We start from the raw sequence: 18609 nt of genomic DNA, 5'->3' as shown, positions 1-18609 counted from the left end.
GCGGCCGCCCCTCACCTTTGTCACGTTAAGAGTGTGTATAGTTTTCAAGGTGAAGAAACCCTATGAGCTTTATCACATCTGGTTTCGACTTTTCCGGAGCCTTCAGCAGGAAACTCCTCCCAAGCTCCCAAGCTGCCCCCCACGCCCACACCGGTCCCCAAGCCCAGCTCCCCAGGCGGGGGGCTCGCCTCCCGACCTTGGCACGACCGACACTCTGTGGCCGGGCACCTCTCCAGGAAGCTCTCCCGCTCCCCGTGGGGCGTCAGGCAGCGTCCCCGGCCTCCACCCACCACGTGCCACTAGCACCCGCCTGCCTAGTGGGGACAACCAAAAAATGTCCCCAGATATCGCCACGTGTGTCCTGGGGGCGCAGGACCACCCTGGGTAAGAACCACTGCTTTAGTGAAACCAATTTTATTATCTTTTACCTTTAAATGTAAAACACCGCCCCAGAGGGGGCATCTTAGTTAAAACCCCGTCCCCGGTCGGTCGGCACTTGGCGACTTGGTGCTCGAAGCAGCTTCCCTCTTGCTAGAAGGCAGCTCCTCGATGATCATTCGATAGGGGGATGGAGGGAGGGGGATGGCCGTCTGGTGATGAAGCAAGAAGCCCCCACCCCCACCCCCCGGGGCCTTTCCTGGCTGCTAGTATTCATCCTCCTCCTGGTAAAGCCTTTCAATTTCAGCTTGGTAGATCCTGGCCACCATGGCCCTCTTCAGTTTGGTGGTTGCCCCTGTGACAGAATCATGTGCAAGGCGGGGCCTCCCCCCCCCACCAACGGCCCCTGCAGGAGTCCCCCTCACCGCAGGATGAGATGTTAGCGGGCCAGGTCTGTCCTGAGGGTGCAGGGGGGCGGCTGGGGTCGGAACAGTGGGCGGCTCGGATTGAGGGGCCCAGGGAGGAGAGGTACAATAGGCCCAACCCAAAGTGCCCTGAGAATGGCCATCCTGCACGAGGACCTCCGTGGAGGACCACCCCCTTCACCCCCTGCCAGAGTCCTTGGAGGGGCTGGTGAAAACCGCAGATGCCGCGGGGATCCCGGCCCAGGAAATGGTGGGGCTTTAACGAGCACGCCGGGGGCTGGGGGGTGAGCGCCCGCCTGCTCACCCAGCTCCCCTCCAACCACGGAGAAGTCCGTCCTGAGGATGGTCCACTTGATGATCTTGGCGCTGTCCGAGGGGACCTCAGCGTTGGCGGCATCGATGCCCTGACTGATGAACTCCAAGACCACCGGGTCTCCGTCGTAAATGATGTCTGACAGCCTGGTGGACTGGCTCCGGAGTTGTCTACAGAAAGCAACCGCCTCGCTGGTCAGCGCGTTCCGGGGCTCCCCTGTGTCCGTGTTGACCTGGCACTGTTGTTCGGGGACAGGGGGTCAGGCGGTTCCCAAGCTGCCCCCCACACCCACACCGGCCCCCAAGCCCAGCTCCCCAGGCGGGGGGCTCGCCCTCGTGGGTCACCCGTCACTCTCGGCCCTGGGAAGGCCAGGTCCCCATCCCCGTGGCGCAAATGAGAAAACAGGCTTGACTTGGGGAGACTTGCCCCACACGTCCCTGCTTCCTAGGGGCTGGTGTGGGGGTGGGGGGCCCTGCTCAGGCCCAGCTGCCCTTTCTCTGGAAACGGGCCAGGAGCTTCTCCCCCATGGGGCCTGGCCAGGGTACCCCAGGCTTGGCACCGAGTGACCGACCCATTGCCTCTCCTCTCCCAGCCTCAGTTTCCCCATCTTGAAACCGGGACAGCAGGCTCCGTCCAGCCGACAGCCCGGATTGCCACGAGGCTCAAAAACACAGGCACGAGGTACCTTCAGCGTGAGCAGGGCACACAGGTATGGCGCGTCCTGGCCCACCAGCACGACGTAGCGCACGATGGGGATGTACCTCTTCACCCGCTCCTCGATGGGGTTCGGGTTGATCCTCTCGCCTGAACTGAGGGTGATGATATCTGCATGTGGAGAGGGAGCAGGGCTGTGGTCCTGAAAAACCACATCAAGTCAGCCCTCCTAGAGCCCACGGCCACCCCTTGACGTTCAGAAACGACGGAGATGGAGCCCAGGCGTACAAAGGGCGTCCCTTCCTCCAAGCTGGACTTTAGTCCTCCCCCTCATCGTCGTGCTGTGTGCAACCCGCACCACTGTCCACAGCAGCCCTGTGGGGCCCGGTCAGAGGCAGAGAGCACCTTGCAGCCATGTCTTGCTCACCTCTGGCGTTGCCCACAACATAGAGGAATTCATCCGTGTCCAAAAAGCCCAGGTCCCCCGTGTGCAACCAGCCGTGGGCATCGATCTTCTCCTGGGTATTCTCCTCATCGTTGAGATACCCCATGAAGATGTTCCGGCCCCAAATGTAGATGTCCCCAATGCCCTTCTCATCTTCCTTCTGCATCTTGGTGTGGGTGCTGGGGAGGGACTTCCCACAGCTGGGGACCGTGGGCAGGGAAGGGGTATTATAGACACACCAGATAGAGATTCCCACTGGCAGAGGGGCACCCCCTGCTCACTGCTCCTCTTCCCCTGGCACACAGCCACTCAGATCCTAGGCCTTTCCTGCCTGTCTGGCTTCTAGAGTCCTGCAGATCCAAAGCAGGGGGCAGGTGGAGAAGGGGGACAGGGTGTGGTCCCCCAGGGAGTGAAGGCTTGGCCCACCCTGACTTGGAACTGAGCTTGCAGGGCATGTGAATGTACCACACCCAGCCCCTGGCCACCAGGAGCCCACAGATGAGCACAGGGGACAAGGCAAGAGGCACATAAACTCAAGACACCTTTTGGGTGGAACGGGTCGCTGTGGGAGGTATCTGGGCAGGAGAGAAAACGGTACGTCTGGGCAAGAATGGGGCATCTCACCTTGTCTGCTTGTCTCCTTGGAAATTGGGGGTGGGGGCTGGGGGCTGGCGCTCCACCCCTCAAATTTCGAGGTTCCTATCCAGGCACCTGGACCCCAATCCTTGCCCCGCTTTCTCCCCAGGCTGTCTGGAGACTCAGGGCAAGGCCTCAGAGCTGGCCCAGCCAATGCCCAGGATGCACCTGCCTGGACTGAATTGTGTCACCCCCAAATTCCTAACACCTGATGGGGTGGTATTTGGAGGTGGTTAGGTCTCGATGAGGTCCTGAGATTGGGGACTTCATGATGGGACTGATGTCCTTTAAGGAGAGACACCAGAGTGAGCTTGCTCTCTCTCTCCACCATGCAAAGACACGGAGAGAAGCCGGCCGTCCACACCCACAACCGAATCAGGGACCCCTTGATCTTGCAGCCTCCGGAACTGAGGCTAAATCTGCGTGGTTCTCTAAGCCCCCTGGCCTGTGGTGCTGTCACGGCAGCCCGAGCTGAGACACACTCCGCGAGGGCAGATGCCTGGCCCCCCGTGCAGGGCAAGCTCCCGGAACGAGCAAAGCGCCCAACAAGAGTGGGAAACTGAGAGGCTCCGCTGAGCTCCTCTGCTCTGACCGATTTCACGGCTGTGAACACCGCTTCCCTTGAGCTGCTTATGTCTTGTGTGGAATGATAGACTGCGAGCCCCACCCGCCACGTGGCAGGGATTCTTGACGTCGGGTTCCCCACTGTGACCCTAGTGGTCTGACACCACCTATACGCAGCGATCACTCCACACGCCAAGGGGCCACCCAGTCGGGCAACAGCCTCGGGCCACGTAACCTGTCCTTCCTTCGGCCTCCGTGCCTGTCCGCCTTTCTGCCCTGCCTCTCTGGGTTTGGGGGTCGAGGAGACCCTGTGGGTGGGAAAGTGCTCTGTGACTGGCTCTTTGTCCTGTCTCTGCTGAAGGTTGCTTCCATCTCTCCAAAGCCAAGGTGCTCAAAAGATGGTGACGCAGACTCTTGCCTTGACCAAACGCCGGTCAGCCTCCTCTGAGCTCTCTTCTCGCTAGCCCTTGGCCTTGGTCTCAAAGCACAAACCATTTCATCCACTCCTGCCCAGAGAGACTTGAGAAAACCTTAGCATTTCCGAACACCCAAGGCCACATCCCCAGGATGGCTCCATCCCCCTTACATCCCTGCCCAAGAAAGCTCAAAGCTGCCCGGAGAGTTTCCCAGATGGCCCCCCAAGCTTGCAGATAAGTTCTTCCCCTGCCCTTGGAGATGCAAATCTACCACCCAGAACTTTCTCCTCTCTTTGAAGTACAAACCTTCAGGGAGGTAGGTAACTCTGGCTCTCACCCCCAGCGCCTGTGGGAGGCACAGGACCCCACCCCAGAGGAGCAGCTGGTGCTGATCTATGCCTCCTGCCACAAACACATGAGATTTCTCTCCAGAGAAGCGCCAGTCTTCAGACCCGGATGGGTTCAGTTAGTGACACCCCCACCCCCACCTTTCCTGCTTTTTGTGACGGCCACTTCCCAGACGGCTCAAGCCCCCACCACCTCCCCCGACCCCACAGACCCCTCTGAGACGTCCAGTCCCTCGGCCCAAATTGAAGTGGAGATCAGTTCACACCGGGCCCTTCTGGCTGAATTAGTAGTAGTGAATAAAATCTGTCCCTGTTTCTTTAAGGAGTGTCGGGTTTTACCTTTGAAAACGGTCACCCGTCCAGAGCTGAGCGAGCCCCAGGTTAGGGAGATCGAGGGCAGGGGAGAAAGCCAGCACACCAAAAGGGCCGTGACTCGTCCAAGTCCCCTATGTTGTCCTGATTTTTCAACAAAGGCTGAGTCCTCCATGAAATGTGCAGGGGGCCCCGAACTAAATCAGTGGTGGTAGCAGCCAGCCCCCAGGATGGCTTTGCCCACCCGGAATCCACATCTAGTGTAGCCCCCTCGCACCCTGGAGAAGGCTGGTCTGCCTGACCCTGTCAGACGTGGCAGAAATAACAAAGTGCCACTTCTGAGGTTAGGTCATAATAGGGTTGCCCAATCAAATATAAGATGCCTGGTTATATTTGAATTACAAATTTTTCTGTAAGTATAAGTATATCCCAGATACTACAGGGGATATACTTATACTTAAAAAAAAAAAAAGTTGTTTGTCCGAAATTCAAACATCCCTGGGTGTCCTGTATTTTTATTTGCTGAATCTGGCCACCTAAAGGAGAGTGTGGCTTCCACTTTGTCCTCTCTGGGGCCTCTTGTGTGGGGGAAGCCTACTGCCATGGCGGGGGACCCCCCAAGCAGCCCAGTGGAGAGGTCGGCATAGCAAAGAAGCAAAGCCTCCTCCTGCTGAAAGCCAGCAAGAAACTGAGGCCTCCTGCCCACGGCCGTGTGAGGAAGCCAGCCTCCGAGAGGCTTTTCTGGCCCCGGTTGAGCCTTCAGATGAGGCAGCCCCAGCCAACAGCTTGACTGCGACCCCGTGAGGGACTCGGAGCCAGGACCACACAGCTACCAAGCAGCTCCCCGATTCCCAACCCATGTGGTACTAAGCTGCTAAATCTGAGGGTTACCTTTACACAGCAATGAATGTGTTCCCTCCCAAGGGGCCAGGGTGTCAAAGATGGTTGGCCATTAGTAAAAACAAATCGGAGGGGCTTCAGGCCATCCCACACAGGGCTTCACTTGCTTTCGCTCATTTGCCCTTGGATCTGCGTTCCGCGGTGGAGAAGAACAGAGTAGGGGGACCGCGTGCACCTGGCCAAGGTCAGCCCTGGCCATCCCCTCCCCCACCCCCACCCCCAGCCATGTGTCTGTCCCTCCACCGAGACCCACCTCAGCAGCCGGAAGTCTTGCTGTCTGGAGAGCGAGTGGATGCCCGTGCTCTCGGACAAGCCATAGAGCTCAAAGATGGGCATGTTGAGGCTGAGGAAATAATCCAGGGTGGCTCTGGAGAGCCCCAGGCCCAAGTTGAAGTACTGCCGGCAGTGATGGAGGCCCAAGAACCTCCTGGCCTGGTTGAAGGTCAGCCTCTTGGCCAGGCCAAAGCACAGCAGGGAATGGGTCTGCCTTGAGGAGCAGACACAGGGGAGCAGAGTTGGGCCTCAGGACTCCACGCCGGCCCCAGGCGGGTGCCCCCCACCCAGCCCCCTGGGGGCAGCCCTGAGACCCAGCCTCACCTGAGCATCCGCTTTCTGTTTGTCCTGAGTCCCAGCCACATGGCCCACTGGTCCATCCTCCTCCGGAATGGAGTCGACGAGAGCTGGTTGGTCTTCAGGTTGTCCAGCAACCTGTCCCAGACCCACGGGACGCCGTGGAACAGGGTGGGCTTCACCTCCCGCAGTGTGTCTATCAGGGAGCCCTGCACCACACGGCACGATGGGCTCCCGGCCAAACCAGGCCCAGCCCTCCGCCCCCCTGCCCCACTGTAGGGCCTGGTGTGTGAAGCCTTTCCCCGCGGCCGTGGCCGGGAGCCAAAGGGGATGGCCAGGACCATCTGCTCCCACCTATCCTGATCAGCAGGATGCACAGGATCCGTTTCCTGGCCCACATGGCTCAATGCATGTGAGATTCAACCACACTGTTGGCTGTTTCTATGGTCCTGGCCACCCTCTCCCAGAACCCTGAGCCGGGGCAAGCGGTGGACGGAGAAGTGAAGGTGCAGAGACAGAGAGAGACAGAGATAGAGACAGAGACACACAGAGAATGACAAACACACATACAGAGATTAAGAGATGGAGGGAGAGAGAGACAAGATGAGACAAAGAGACAGGGAGGGATGGGAGGGGGGAGAGAACGGGGAAGGGACAAACTCTGGCTTTGTCACTATTTTCACATCTTCCCGGTTACCAAGAGAGAGTCCCCAGCGACCACAAGCAAAATATTAACAAAGAATGCTGGAGAGTAAAATCGGGACTAAGCCGAGCAAAGCCCACTGGGGCGCACCTAAGCAAATGCCCGCCCCAAAGCTGAGCCAGGTTTCACATTATTAAAAGGCCTTTAGAGAGCTCTAAGAAGAATATCTTGTGACACGTGAAAATAGGAAATTGAAGCTTTCGTGTCCATAATGTTTTCCATTTTTTCAACGAGAAATCTGCAGAGATTTGTTCTCTCCCTAAGTACCTATGTGATTCGCCTCATTGTGCCCCTTGGCCCGGGAACCCTAAATCACTCACTGCCTGGCCCTCTGCAGGACAAGTTTGCGGGCCCCTTGGCCGAGGGAGTCGTAAGGATCCAGGCAACGATGTTCGGGTTCTTCGCTTCTCCCTACTTCCTGTCTTGATGGGAAATGTGCGGTTTTCTACACTCAGAGAGTCAACACAACTGTGATTGAGGTCTCATGATGTAGGTCAGTGACCTCAGGTGCTTTTTTTTTATTGCAGTAAAATCCACATAACACCATCTTAACCATTTTAAGTGCACAGCTCAGCGGCATGAAGCACACTCACCCTGTCCTGCAGCACCCCCACCCTCCGTCTCCAGAACTTTCCATCTCCCCACACGGAGACTCTGTCCCCGTGAAGCACGGACTCCCCACCCCCTGCCCCAGCCCTGGCTCCCACCATCTCCTCTCTGTCTCTGTGGACGGGACTCCTCTGGGGACCTCCTGGGAGTGGGGTCCTGCGGGATGTGTCCTTCTGGGTCTGGCTCCTCTCGCTGAGCCCAGTGTCCTCAGGGTCCCTCCACGTCGTGGCAGGTGTCAGGGTCCCTTCCTTTCTAAGGCTGGATCATATTCTATTGGATGGGTGGAACTCATTTATTTATCCATTTGTTGATGGGCACCTGGATTGTTTCCCCTCACGTACGTTTTTAATGGCTCGATTAAGCCTCCTGCGCTGGTGATTTTTGCCCTGTGGTAGAAGGTAGATGCAGGCTTCCCATTCCTTAGGACACGAGCTCATGTCTGCCTCAGCCCCTCCACTTCATAGATGGGGAAACTGAGGCCCAGAGGGGAGGAGGAGTAAAGTCGCACAGCCAGCTGGGGGCAGGGGCAGGGCGGGGATTCCAGTGCTGGGCCAGCTGAGCACCCCACGTAGGGTGACCCCAGCCCCTCCAGCCTCCCCAACCTCACCTGCACCCACCGCGGCCGAGGGCCGGGGAGCCCCACTCACCCTCAGAGCGTCCGGCTGGGCGAAGTAGAGGGCTCCGGCGACAGAGATGGAGACCCACATGTCGAAGAGCTGGGCCCCCATGTAGCTGAGAGGGAGGTAGCTCACCAGGATCTCCTGCTCCTCCGGGGGGCACTTGTAAGACAGCCTCTGGGCCGTGGCCACCGTGGTCCAGGTGATCTGCAAGGCACCTTAGCCATCACCTGTAGGCCATTCTGTTCTCAACCCCCAGGAGCTCACCTTTGTCCACACGAGACCCGGAGCCCCAGGCTGCCGTCTCCGGAGGGGACACTCACGTTGTCATGGCTGAGCATCATGGCCTTTGGGGGGCCTGTGACCGACAGGCTGTAGACCAGGGCACAGCACTGGTTGGGCTTTTGGGAGTCGATGACCCGGTCCAGCGTGTCTTCCGAGATGCCGTCTGCCAGGTCCAAGAACCCTCTCCACTGCAGAGAGGCGGGGGGGTAGAGGGTGGGGAGGGGCTCATGGTGGTGGTGGGTGGGGAGGGGACCCTTGAGCCTGAGACCTCAACCCCCGGGCTACGGTCCCCGGCCCTGCCCTCCCGGTGAGGACCTACAGAATACAGGTTCTGCAGCCGGGTCCGGATCTCCTCCTTGTACTGGACGATGGCCTTGAGGTGCTTCAAGGAGCCCTGGATCTGCCAGATAGCGTGGGGCTCAGCTCGTGCAGGGCAGGAGTGCAGGTCATAGCTGAGCCCCAAGCCCGTTTCCCCAGCACTTCCCCCACGGATGGCAAGGGCACTCCCCAGTTTTCTCTGTATTGTGGCAAAATACACAGGAATTTACCATTTTAACCATCTCAAAGTGGACAATTGAGCAGTATTTAGTACATTCACGTGATGCGACCGTCACCTCTGTCTAGTTCCAGAACATTCCGTGTCCCCAAAAGGAAACCTTCAGTGCCCATTAGCAGTGTGTCCACTCATCAATCCACTCTGTCTCTACAGATCAGTCCATTCCGGATAGTTCGTACAGTGGAATCCTACACGACGTGGCCTTTTGTGTCCGGCTTCTTTCACCGAGCGTCATGTTTTTGAGGTCCATCAACGTTGGGGCGTGTGTCAGAGCTTTCCTTTTAGGGCCTCGGAACAGTCCAGCGTGGGGATGGGCCACAGTTTATCCGTTTGTTGGCTGGTGGACAGCTGGGCTGTCCCCCTGTTTGGGCTGCTGAGAAGGTTGGTGTACGAGTTTTGGTTTGCACACCTGTTTTCCATTCTCTTGAGTAGACACGTAGGTGTGGGATCACTGGGTCATACGATAAGTCTACAGTTGGCCTTCTTAGGAGCTTTCCAGGGGGCCCGCCCCAATTTCCCTCCCCCCAGCCACGCACGAGTGCTCCAGGGGCTCCACATCTTCACCAACACTTGTCACCTGTGTTTCTGATAATAGCTGTCTTCGTGGGTGGGAAGTGGCATCTCATGGAGGCTTCTGTCTGCATTTTCCGGATGACTTCAGACATTGAGCATCTTTTCTCGGGCTTACTGGCCATTCGTGTTTTTCTTCTCTGGAGAAAAATCTAAGTCCTTCGCCCATTTTTGAACTGGGTTTTCATCGGTGGTGTGTTTTGTTTTTGACCTTGAGGGGTCCTGGACACATTTTGAAGGCAGACTGCATTGGTTTCCTATGGCTGCTAGGATACAACGAGGTACTGAGTATTGAGCAGCTTGGTCCGGTCTCTGCTTAGAGTCTCGTAATCCCCAAATCAAGGCTTGGGAAGGCTAGGTCCCTTCTGGAGGCTCCATGGCAGGATTGTTCATTTGGGAACTGGCTCATTCCAGTTGTTGGCAGAATTCTGTTCCCTGCAGTTGTAGGACTGAGGTCTGCCTGTCTCCTTGCTGGCTGTCGGCCGAGGGCCCTTCTCAGCTTCCAGAGGCCACCATGTTCCCTGGCTCATGGTCCCTTCCAAGCCAGAAACAGGGGGATTGAGTTCCTCTCATGCTTTGAATCTCTCTGCTCTCCCTTCTGCCTTATCTTTCCTGTCTCCAGCCAGAGAAAAGTCTGTGCTTTGAAGGGTCCTGTGATTATAGGGGACCCACCCGGATAATCCAGGATCATCTCCCAGATGAAGGGCCTGAATCTTAATCCCATCAGTGAAATCCCTTTTGCCACACGAGGTGCCAGGATCGCAGGTCCCAGGGATTAGGGCGTGGACATCTTTGGCATTATCCTGCTGATCACACCGAGCTAACGGCATTTCCTGAGAGAGAGGACTCAGGAATGGGGCCAGACTTTGGGTCTGAGAAGCTGGAAGGAGGAAGTTGCTGTCACCCGAGCTGGGAAACACAGAGGGAAGAGCAGGTTTTGGGGGAAAGATCCGGAGCTTGGGTCTGGACAGGCTGCGTCTTGAGATGCCTCTTCGGCATCCCAGGGTGATTATTGGGAAAGCGGGAGATAAAAACGTGGGAAGTGTCCACACACAGGTATCACCCGGGGAAAAGATACAGAGCACGGAAAGCAAGTGGTCTGCTGTCCCAGGACTGGCTCCGTGATTAAGGTTCAAACAAGTGAAGAGGAATAAGGAGGAGAGCCGGGCAGTGAAAGTTTCACTATTTACATCATCCTCACCCCATCAGGGGCTCACCTCCTGGGGGGAAAATGACCCAGGCCACATACCTGGTCACCTGCACAGACGCTGTCTTGGGTTTATTTACTTATTTATTTATTTAATAAACATTAAAAATTTTAATGGTGGTAAAAAAATACATAACAAAGTTTACTATCTTAACCATTTTTAAGCATACAGTTTGTAGCGTTAAGTGTATGTGCATTACTGGGCAACAGATCTCCAGAACTTTCCATCTCCCCACACGGAGACTCTGTCCCCGTGAAGCATGGACTCCCCACCCCCTGCCCCAGCCCTGGCTCCCACCATCTCCTCTCTTGTCTCTGTGGACAGGACTCCTCTGGGGACCTCCTGGGAGTAGGGTCCTGCGGGATGTGTCCTTCTGTGTCTGGCTCCTCTCACTGAGCAGTGACCCCGGGGGTCCCTCCACGTGTGCAGGTGTCAGGATGTCCTTCCTTTTTAAGGCTGAATAATATTCCCTTGTCTGGATGGAGCATATTTTGTTTATTCATCCATCCATCAACGGACATTTGGGTTATTTCCACATCTTGACTACTGTGGATGCTGCTGCTATGAACTTGAATGCACCAATAAATCTTCAAGGTCTTTCCTTCACTTCTTTCGGATACGTATCTGCAAGTGGGATTGCTGCTACCTCTAAAGTTTTGAGGACTCTCCATGCTGCGTTCTATAGTGCACACCAGTTTCCGTTCTTGCCAACAGAGGCCTGGATTGATTGACGAATAATTTACATGCAGTAAAAGTCACCGTTCTAGGTCTACAGTTTCACAAGTCTTTTTTTAAGATTGATCGATTGATTTTTAGAGAAAGAGAGAGAGCGGCGGGGAGGGGCAGAGGGAGAGAGAGAGAGAGAGAATCTCAAGCAGACTCCACGCTGAGCGTGGAGCCTCACACGGGGCTCGATCTCACGACCCTGAGATCATGTCCTGAGCCAAAATCAAGAGTCAGACGCTCAACCGACTGAGCCACCCAGGCGCCCCCAGTTCCATGAGCCTTGACAAACTTAGAGCAGTGTGACCACCACCTTAATCAAGATCTGGAATATTTTCATCGCCCTGTAAAGTTTCCTCGGGCCCTTTTGTGGTCAGGCTGGCAGCCACTGCCCTGGATTTCTGTCCCATAGCTTTGCCTTTGCTGGGGGCTTCACATCTATGAACTCACACCAAAGCGGGTAGCCTACCCTCTGGTGTCCTCCCTTCAGCACATTTCAGACGCAGCCACGTGATTGCACATATCAGGAGTCCAGTCATTGCTATTGTTTGGTTGGTACGGATGGACCACCATTTGTTCATCCAAATGATAGAAAAACAACTGGATCTTGGTTAGTGGATGTTTGGGCAGTTTGGGGCAATCATGCACAGAACGGCCACAGACACTTCCAGGCGGTGTAGACGCTTGTTCTGATTTCTCTTGGGTACAGACTCCAGAGTGGAAGGTCTGGACCATCTCGCAGGTGTTTGTTACCAAACGGTCAAGCCATTTTCCAATGTGGCTGTACCATCTTGCATTTCTGCCAACAACGAAGGAGTGTTCCACTGCAACCCCATCAACACTTGGTATTGTCCATTTTAGAACTGGAGTCACCCTCGTGGGTGTTTCGTGGTGGCCCTGTCTTTGCGTACGTGCCTCTGTCCACTTGTCATGGGTCCTCTTAGGGTCCCCATTTCCCAGGGTTCAGCTCAGGCTGCAGGACAGGGCAGGGGCTGGTATAGAAGTCTCAGCTGTAGGACCATCACTGGTTCCTTATAGCATAGGGTTACGGGTGCTATATGGGAGGGAGAAGAAGACCCAGAGCCTGGGGTGGCCGACCATGAGTGGGCATTACCCTGATGTCCACCTCCTCTGGGTGCCCCGTACGCCCATGGATCTTTCCCCATTCCTTCCCTGGAACAAAGATCGAATAGCAATGACCATCCCATTGATGATCCTATTGACAATAGCGTTAGCATTGAACACTGACCATGCTAAGCTCTGTCCTAGCCCATTACAGGTTTACTTAGTTCATCCTCGGAACCAAACCCATTAGGTAGGTCCTATTACCACTCCCATTTTACAGGTGGGGAACCTGAGGCACCAGGAGGCGAAACACCGTGCCCCATGGCCCGGAGTTAGTGAAGGTGGCCTCTGCGCCATGGAGCCCACGCCCAGAACCACCTCATTTGGATCAGCCCCGGACCCAAGGAAATCCAGGGTTCTCCTCTGCAGTTCCATTAAAATGAAACGTCCAGAACAGGCAAATCCACAGAGACAGAAAGTGGGTTGGTGGTTGCCAGGGGCTGGCGCCAGGGGAATGAAGCGTCCCCACTAATGGGCACAGGGTTTGCTTTTCAGGTGATGGAATGTTCTGGAACCAGAGGTCATGGTTGCACAACACTGTGTGTTCACTCAATGCCACCGAACTAAAAAGGGTTACGACAATAAATTGTATATTATGTGCATTTTACCACAATAATTTTTTTTTTAAGTGGGAAGAGAGGATCTGCTTACAGTGGGCACATCTAAGTCCCAGTTTGGGGTGTGTTGGGGGTCAGCCCCTGAGCCATCATTGAGCGGGCTCTGACTTCCTCACGCTTGAGCACCTGCTGCGGTCAGCAATGCAAGGGCCATTTGGCAGGAAGAGCACATGCCTGGCACCTCTTAGAGGCCCTGGACCTGCCCATGCATGGAATCCACAGTTCCCAGCTTGTGAGTAACAATGGGATGGTAGGCGCATCGTTCATTGGATCCCTTTTGTTTACTAGGCAAAGTCTGTGCCTTTACCTAAGCTGTGCCCTCCACCCGGCATGCCCTCCTGGCTCCCGCAGGTCCCGGAGTCACTGACCTGGATGATTTTCTGCAACTGCCTGTCATTATCCACCACAAATATGTCCATCTCCGAGCTTTCGGCGATGACCTGGCAGGCTTTTGGGGAGTTGGTGGACAAGATGCCAACAGAGAAGCCTCTGGAAGCAGAACCCAAGAGGTGAGGACCCACTGGTGAATTGCAGGGCTCCCAGGAGGTCGGTTTGGCCAAAGCAGAGACGGTCCCTCGGGCAGGGTACAGAGTGTGGCAGACACCCCCAGACACCCCCAAAATGCCTTGTTTGAAGGTGGGACTCAGGGACAGCTTGTGCGTGGGTCCTGCCCTCCAGGGGTTCCCCAATGGTCTGGACAAGTAGAGGAGGGCCCAATGCTGGAGAATCCTGGGGAGTGGGGAAGGCTTTTTGGGGGAGGGGTCACGGGAGCTGGGCTTCACAGGATGTGTATGAGTTCGACAGGTAGAGAGTGTCAGGAAGGGTGAGCTGGCTGGTGCCCAGGGCTGAGCCCTTGACAAATCGCACTGAGCACAGACCAAACAGGAGCCTTAGTCTGCTCCCTGAACTGGGGACTCTTCTGTGAGACCCCTACGGATTCAAGAGGAGGGATGAGCCTTTGCTGGGCTGGTGGCTTCCTGACTCCATGTACCCCAGGGAGATACCAGGTACCTCTTACCCAGCCATGATAGCACCAATGCTGGCGATGGCCCACTCCTCCGAGTTTAACCCCATGATCCCCACGCCGTGGAAGCGCTCCAGGCCCAGCTGGGGAAGGAGGCCCTTGTGAGGCACGGTCGGGCTCACCTGCCACTTGACCCCACCTGCCCGGGAGCCTCAGGCTGAGAGCCCTGGGCTCCCTTTTCTCTGTTGACCATTTGTGCTTCTGTTTGCTGATAAAATAGCCCATCCCCCCATTACAAGCTACCCCATATTCATCTTGAGCGGTGGTTCTCAACAGGGATGATTCTGCCTTCCCAGCTGACATTGGGCAACATCGGGAGACATTTCTGGGGAAGGGAATGGTGCTGACATCGAATGGGTGGGCACCAGGGAGGCTGAGAAACATCCTCTAATGTACAGGACAGACCCCTCTGCAAAGAATGATCCAGCCCCAAATGTCGACAGTACTGAGATTAAAAAACCCTGAGATAATACAAAGAAAATGCTCTCCCTCCGACATTTTTATGAATAAATATTTGACAAAATCAGGACAGTACTATGCCTATATTATCTTAACGCGCCATTGTTCATAAAACCATACATCCTATTTTCCCAGCCTTTAAATATTTCTCTATGGTATCAAATATAATACTTTTATGATATTGTGTAATATAGAGATGTCATAATTTAGGGGCGCCTGGGTGACTCAGTCGTTAAGTGTCTGCCTTCGGCTCAAGTCATGATCTTGGGGTCCTGGGATCGAGTCCTGCATCGGGCTCCCTGCTCAGCGGGGAGCCTGTTTCTCCCTCTGCCTCTGCCCTCTCCCCCCACCGCTTGTGCTCTCTCTCTCAAATAAATAAAATCTTTTTTAAAAAATGTCATAATTTAGTGACCCCCCACCCTTTATTGGTTGATACTTAGGTAAGATCCTTTTTCCCCTCCGTTTTTATTAGATAAAATGTTGGGAGAACATCTGCGTAGCTCAAGCTCTGTTTACCCACATGATTATTTGTGCTGACGTCCGGATTGACTTAAAAATTCAAAACGGTGCACCATTCATCCATCCTGGCAGAACCAGGGGATGTCACCACTTGGCCCCCAGGTGGGCCTTTCCCCTCCACTCTAGACTCTCGGGTACAACTGCCCACTCCTGGTGTCCTTGTCTAAACAGGGCATCACAAACTCAACATGGCCCAAACAGAATTGTTGATGTTACCAACTCCGCTCTGCCGACCCTGCCTTCCACAATCTCAGTTAAAAGCAGTTCCTTCAAGTTGCCCAGGCCAGAAATCTTGATCATCCTCAGCACCTTTCGTTCTTCCGGACACCCAGTTCATCAGGAAATGATGTTGGCTCTGCCTTCAGAATCTGACCACTCCTCATCCCCTCCCCTGCTACCATACAGGTCCCAAATCTTCATCTCAGCCTCAACTGGTCTCTCTTTTTCCACCCAGTCTGTTCTCTCTGCAGCAGCCACACAGTGCTTGTGAGCACTCAACTCTGGGCACATCCCTCTGCTTAGAGCCCTCCATGGCTCCCACCTCACTCCTGGTAAAAGCCCCACAAGGCCCAGGAAGACCTGTCCCCATTACCCCCTGCCCTCACCACCTTCCTCTCTCCCCCTCATTCACTTTGCTTTAGCCACATGGGCCTCTTTGCTGTTCTGCCAACATGCCAGGCACCGTCCTGCCCCAGGGCCTTTGCACATTTGTTTCCACTACCTGTAACACTTATCCCCAAATACTCAGATTCTCCCCTCCCAGTTGTTTAAGTCTTGTTGAAATACCATTCTCAGAGAGGCTCTTATTGGCCACCATAGGGTAAGATTTCAACCCCCACCCCAATTCATCTACCCCTTTCTTTTCTTTAGTTTTCTCTGGATCATTATCTACTTCCTGCATACTTGTTTGTTATGTTGACTGTCAAGTCCCTAGAGGTCTCTTATCCCCTTTCCTAATCTGATAAATGGGTATTCCTTCATTGAAGACATACCCAAGGGGCTAGATTCTGGGGGCCTGCAATGAATGAGGCAGTTTGGCCTCTTGCCCTCATGAACTGACCAACTAAACAAATAAATTATATAACCACGTAATCATGTGGCTGTGAGAACTGGGCAGAACGTTTTCAAGGGGGCTATGATAGAAAGTGTTGGGGGGTTGGTGAGTCTGGGGACCCAGGGTGATCAGGGATGACCTCACTCAAAAGATGAGACATTGGAGGGGCGCCTGGGTGGCTTAGTCAGCTGAGTGTCTGACTTGCGATTACGGCTTAGGTCATGATCTCAGTCAGGGTCGTGAGATCAAGCCCAGGATCAGGCTCTGCGCTCAGCGGGGAGCCTGCTTGAGAGTCTCTCTCCCTCTGCCCCCCCCCATAAATAAATAAATCTTGAAGAAAAAAAAGATGAGACATTGGAGAAGAGACACATTAACAATAACTACCATCAGAATATAGCTAATGCTGATGTAATGCTGTGTGAGCCAGAGGCTGTTTGATAAACTCCCTGAATTTTTTTTTTTTTTAAGATTGTATTTATTTCTTTATTTGAGAGAGAGAGAGAGTGATAGAGCACAAGCAGGGGGAGCGGCAGAGGGAGAGGGAGAAGCAGGTTCCTCGCTGAGCAGAGAGCCTGACGTGGAGCTCGATCCCAGGACCCGGAGATCATGACCTGAGCCAAAGGCAGACGCTTCACCCACTGAGCCACCCAGGCGCCCCAACTCTGTGAATTCTTGTAGCAAACCCTTGTGCTATAGGGGCTTTTATATTTTATTTTATATATTCGTACATAAAATGCTAATAGAACACGTTTTATACTAAATTTAATAAAGTATATAATGGGTATGTCCATATATAACTTTTATATTTTTAATATCATACATATATAAAAATAGATATAAAAATCCCCATTTTACAGATGGGCAAACCGAGGCACGGCGAGGCTGAGTAATTAAAAAAAAGTTAGTTTGAAGCACAGCTGACACCAAGTATTCCATTAGCTTCGTGAGTACAACACAGTGATTCCTCAAGTCTATACATGATGCTATGCCCACAAGTGAAGCCTAAGTAATATTTTAACAAAAAAGCCACAGGCATCTAACTACACCTCATGGTGAGCGAGGCTGAGTGATGTGAGCAAGAACGGGCAGGTAGGCGCGGACCCGGAGGAAAGGATGCGCGCACAGGGTGGCCCGGCAGGAGCGGCGCTTCAGGAAGGACAAGGCGGGGTGGTGGTGGTGTCGGGGAGTGGCGCGCAGGCGCGGTGGCGCGGGCGCAGCAGTGCGCAAGCGCAGAGGGCCGGGCGTGCGCGCAGGCGCGGAAGGGCACGTGGTACCTTGAGGAAGGCTTTGGCGGCGCGCCGGCACTCTTCATAGTACTCGATGTAGGTGAGCAGGTGCCAGCCGTTCCTGTGCTTGGAGCCGAGCGCGATGTAGTTGGCGTACTTGATGGCCGTGTTCATGACCATGTCGTGCACGGTGATGGGCGCCTGGCTGGTGAAGGCGTCCTCCCGCCGCAGGCGCACCTCGCCGTCGCGCTTTGACGTCCAGTAGGGGTGGCCTGTGGGCAGGCGGGGCTCGGGGGCAGTGGGACCCCAGGTGGGTGAAAGAGGGGCAGGGCTGTGGCCCTGATGGCGGCAGGGGCGGGCTGAGAAAGTGGGGGAGGGTGGGGGTGGGAGAGAGGCATGGCGGACAGGGGAAGAAAGACACCACGGACGAGGGAGAAAGATGGAAGGGGGTCGCGAGACACAGAAGAGGGCGCAGGGACGCGTGGACAGGCAGATGCGCTGGCCCAGAGCGTGGAGCTCAGCAGCAGCCGCACCAGCAAGCAGGCAGCCCAGTCACAGGCCCACTGCCCCTCCTGTGGACTTCCCGAGGACCAGGCACCTCTGACAACTGGGTCCAGCTTCGCCATCTCCCTCCCCTACTCCCAGCCACCCGGCCAGCCTCCCCCACCACCCTGACGCGACCTCCGAGACCCTGAGGCTGGCTCACCCACCCTTAGCCAACCCTGACTGGCTTCCCTGGGGCCCGAAGAGCCCCCTACCTTTGGCTTTAATTTCCGGTTGGTGATCTCTCTCCGTCAGACTCAGTGTTTTGAGTGAGGACATGGTGTGCAGGGTATCTTCGGCCTCTCTTCTTACTGTCTGGGGAGCATCTGGTCTCCTGGGACGTTCATAGAAACACAGTTGCAGTCCAGTGGAGGGCGGGGAGTGTCCAGCTGTGTGGAGGCACAGGGGTCCCACCTACTCATGGGGGTGGTCAGGGAAGGCTGCTCTGAACAGTGGGTAGGAGTTGATCGGGCAGAGAAGAGAGGGAGAAACATCTGAGCAAAGAGAGTAATGCAATGACGCCCATCGGGGCTGGAGTATAAGGAAAAGTGGGGGAAAAGAAGGAAATGAAGCAAGATAGGCGGTGAGGGTGGGATGAGCATGGGGTCTTGCTGGCTGTGTTAGTAAAACATTGCTTTCTGGTACCTTCTGTGTCCATCCCCCACCCAGTATGCAGACTGGTTGACCCCTGGCGGGAGCTGAAATACCTCAGCTCCCAGCCCCTGCCTTCCACCCATGACACATTTTCACCCTTCTCTGTCGTCAGGGAGGCTGTGCCCACTTCTGTCTCCCAGTTCTTTTTATCAGCTTT

The 18609-nt window shown here is 55.1% G+C and overlaps 1 protein-coding gene across 1 annotated transcript; it reads right to left on the bottom strand.

Annotated features, from left to right (window-relative positions):
- Positions 1-644: 644 nt before the first annotated feature.
- On the bottom strand, positions 645-17881 carry LOC116625745 (long-chain-fatty-acid--CoA ligase ACSBG2-like). Its single transcript, XM_032394572.1, has 13 exons — positions 17854-17881; positions 17304-17527; positions 13992-14080; positions 13342-13462; positions 8494-8574; positions 8213-8362; positions 7920-8096; positions 5988-6169; positions 5644-5877; positions 2198-2415; positions 1802-1941; positions 1108-1354; positions 645-733 (listed from the first exon to the last, which is right to left on the bottom strand). The coding sequence occupies exons 1-13, from the start codon at positions 17879-17881 to the stop codon at positions 645-647; spliced, it is 1980 nt and encodes a 659-aa protein (XP_032250463.1).
- Positions 17882-18609: the final 728 nt, after the last annotated feature.

The sequence above is a fragment of the Phoca vitulina genome, unplaced genomic scaffold, assembly GCF_004348235.1.
Source record: "Phoca vitulina isolate PV1807 unplaced genomic scaffold, GSC_HSeal_1.0 scaffold81, whole genome shotgun sequence".
Classification (NCBI taxonomy): Eukaryota; Metazoa; Chordata; class Mammalia; order Carnivora; family Phocidae; genus Phoca; species Phoca vitulina.
The sequence above is the reverse complement of the archived record's forward strand: the minus strand, read 5'-3'. Positions and strand labels throughout refer to the sequence as shown.

What these genes read in the sequence shown, in the direction of transcription:
- LOC116625745 (XM_032394572.1), bottom strand. Translation starts at nt 17,881, where the DNA reads ATGGCGAAGCTGGACCCAGTTGTCAGAG. An exon ending in GGCTGCAGAACCTGTATTCT is followed by an intron (nt 8,363 to 8,493) that starts GTAGGTCCTCAC and finishes GCCTCTCTGCAG; the next exon opens with TGGAGAGGGTTCTTGGACCT. An exon ending in GTGCCCTGCTCACGCTGAAG is followed by an intron (nt 1,355 to 1,801) that starts GTACCTCGTGCC and finishes CCCGAACAACAG; the next exon opens with TGCCAGGTCAACACGGACAC.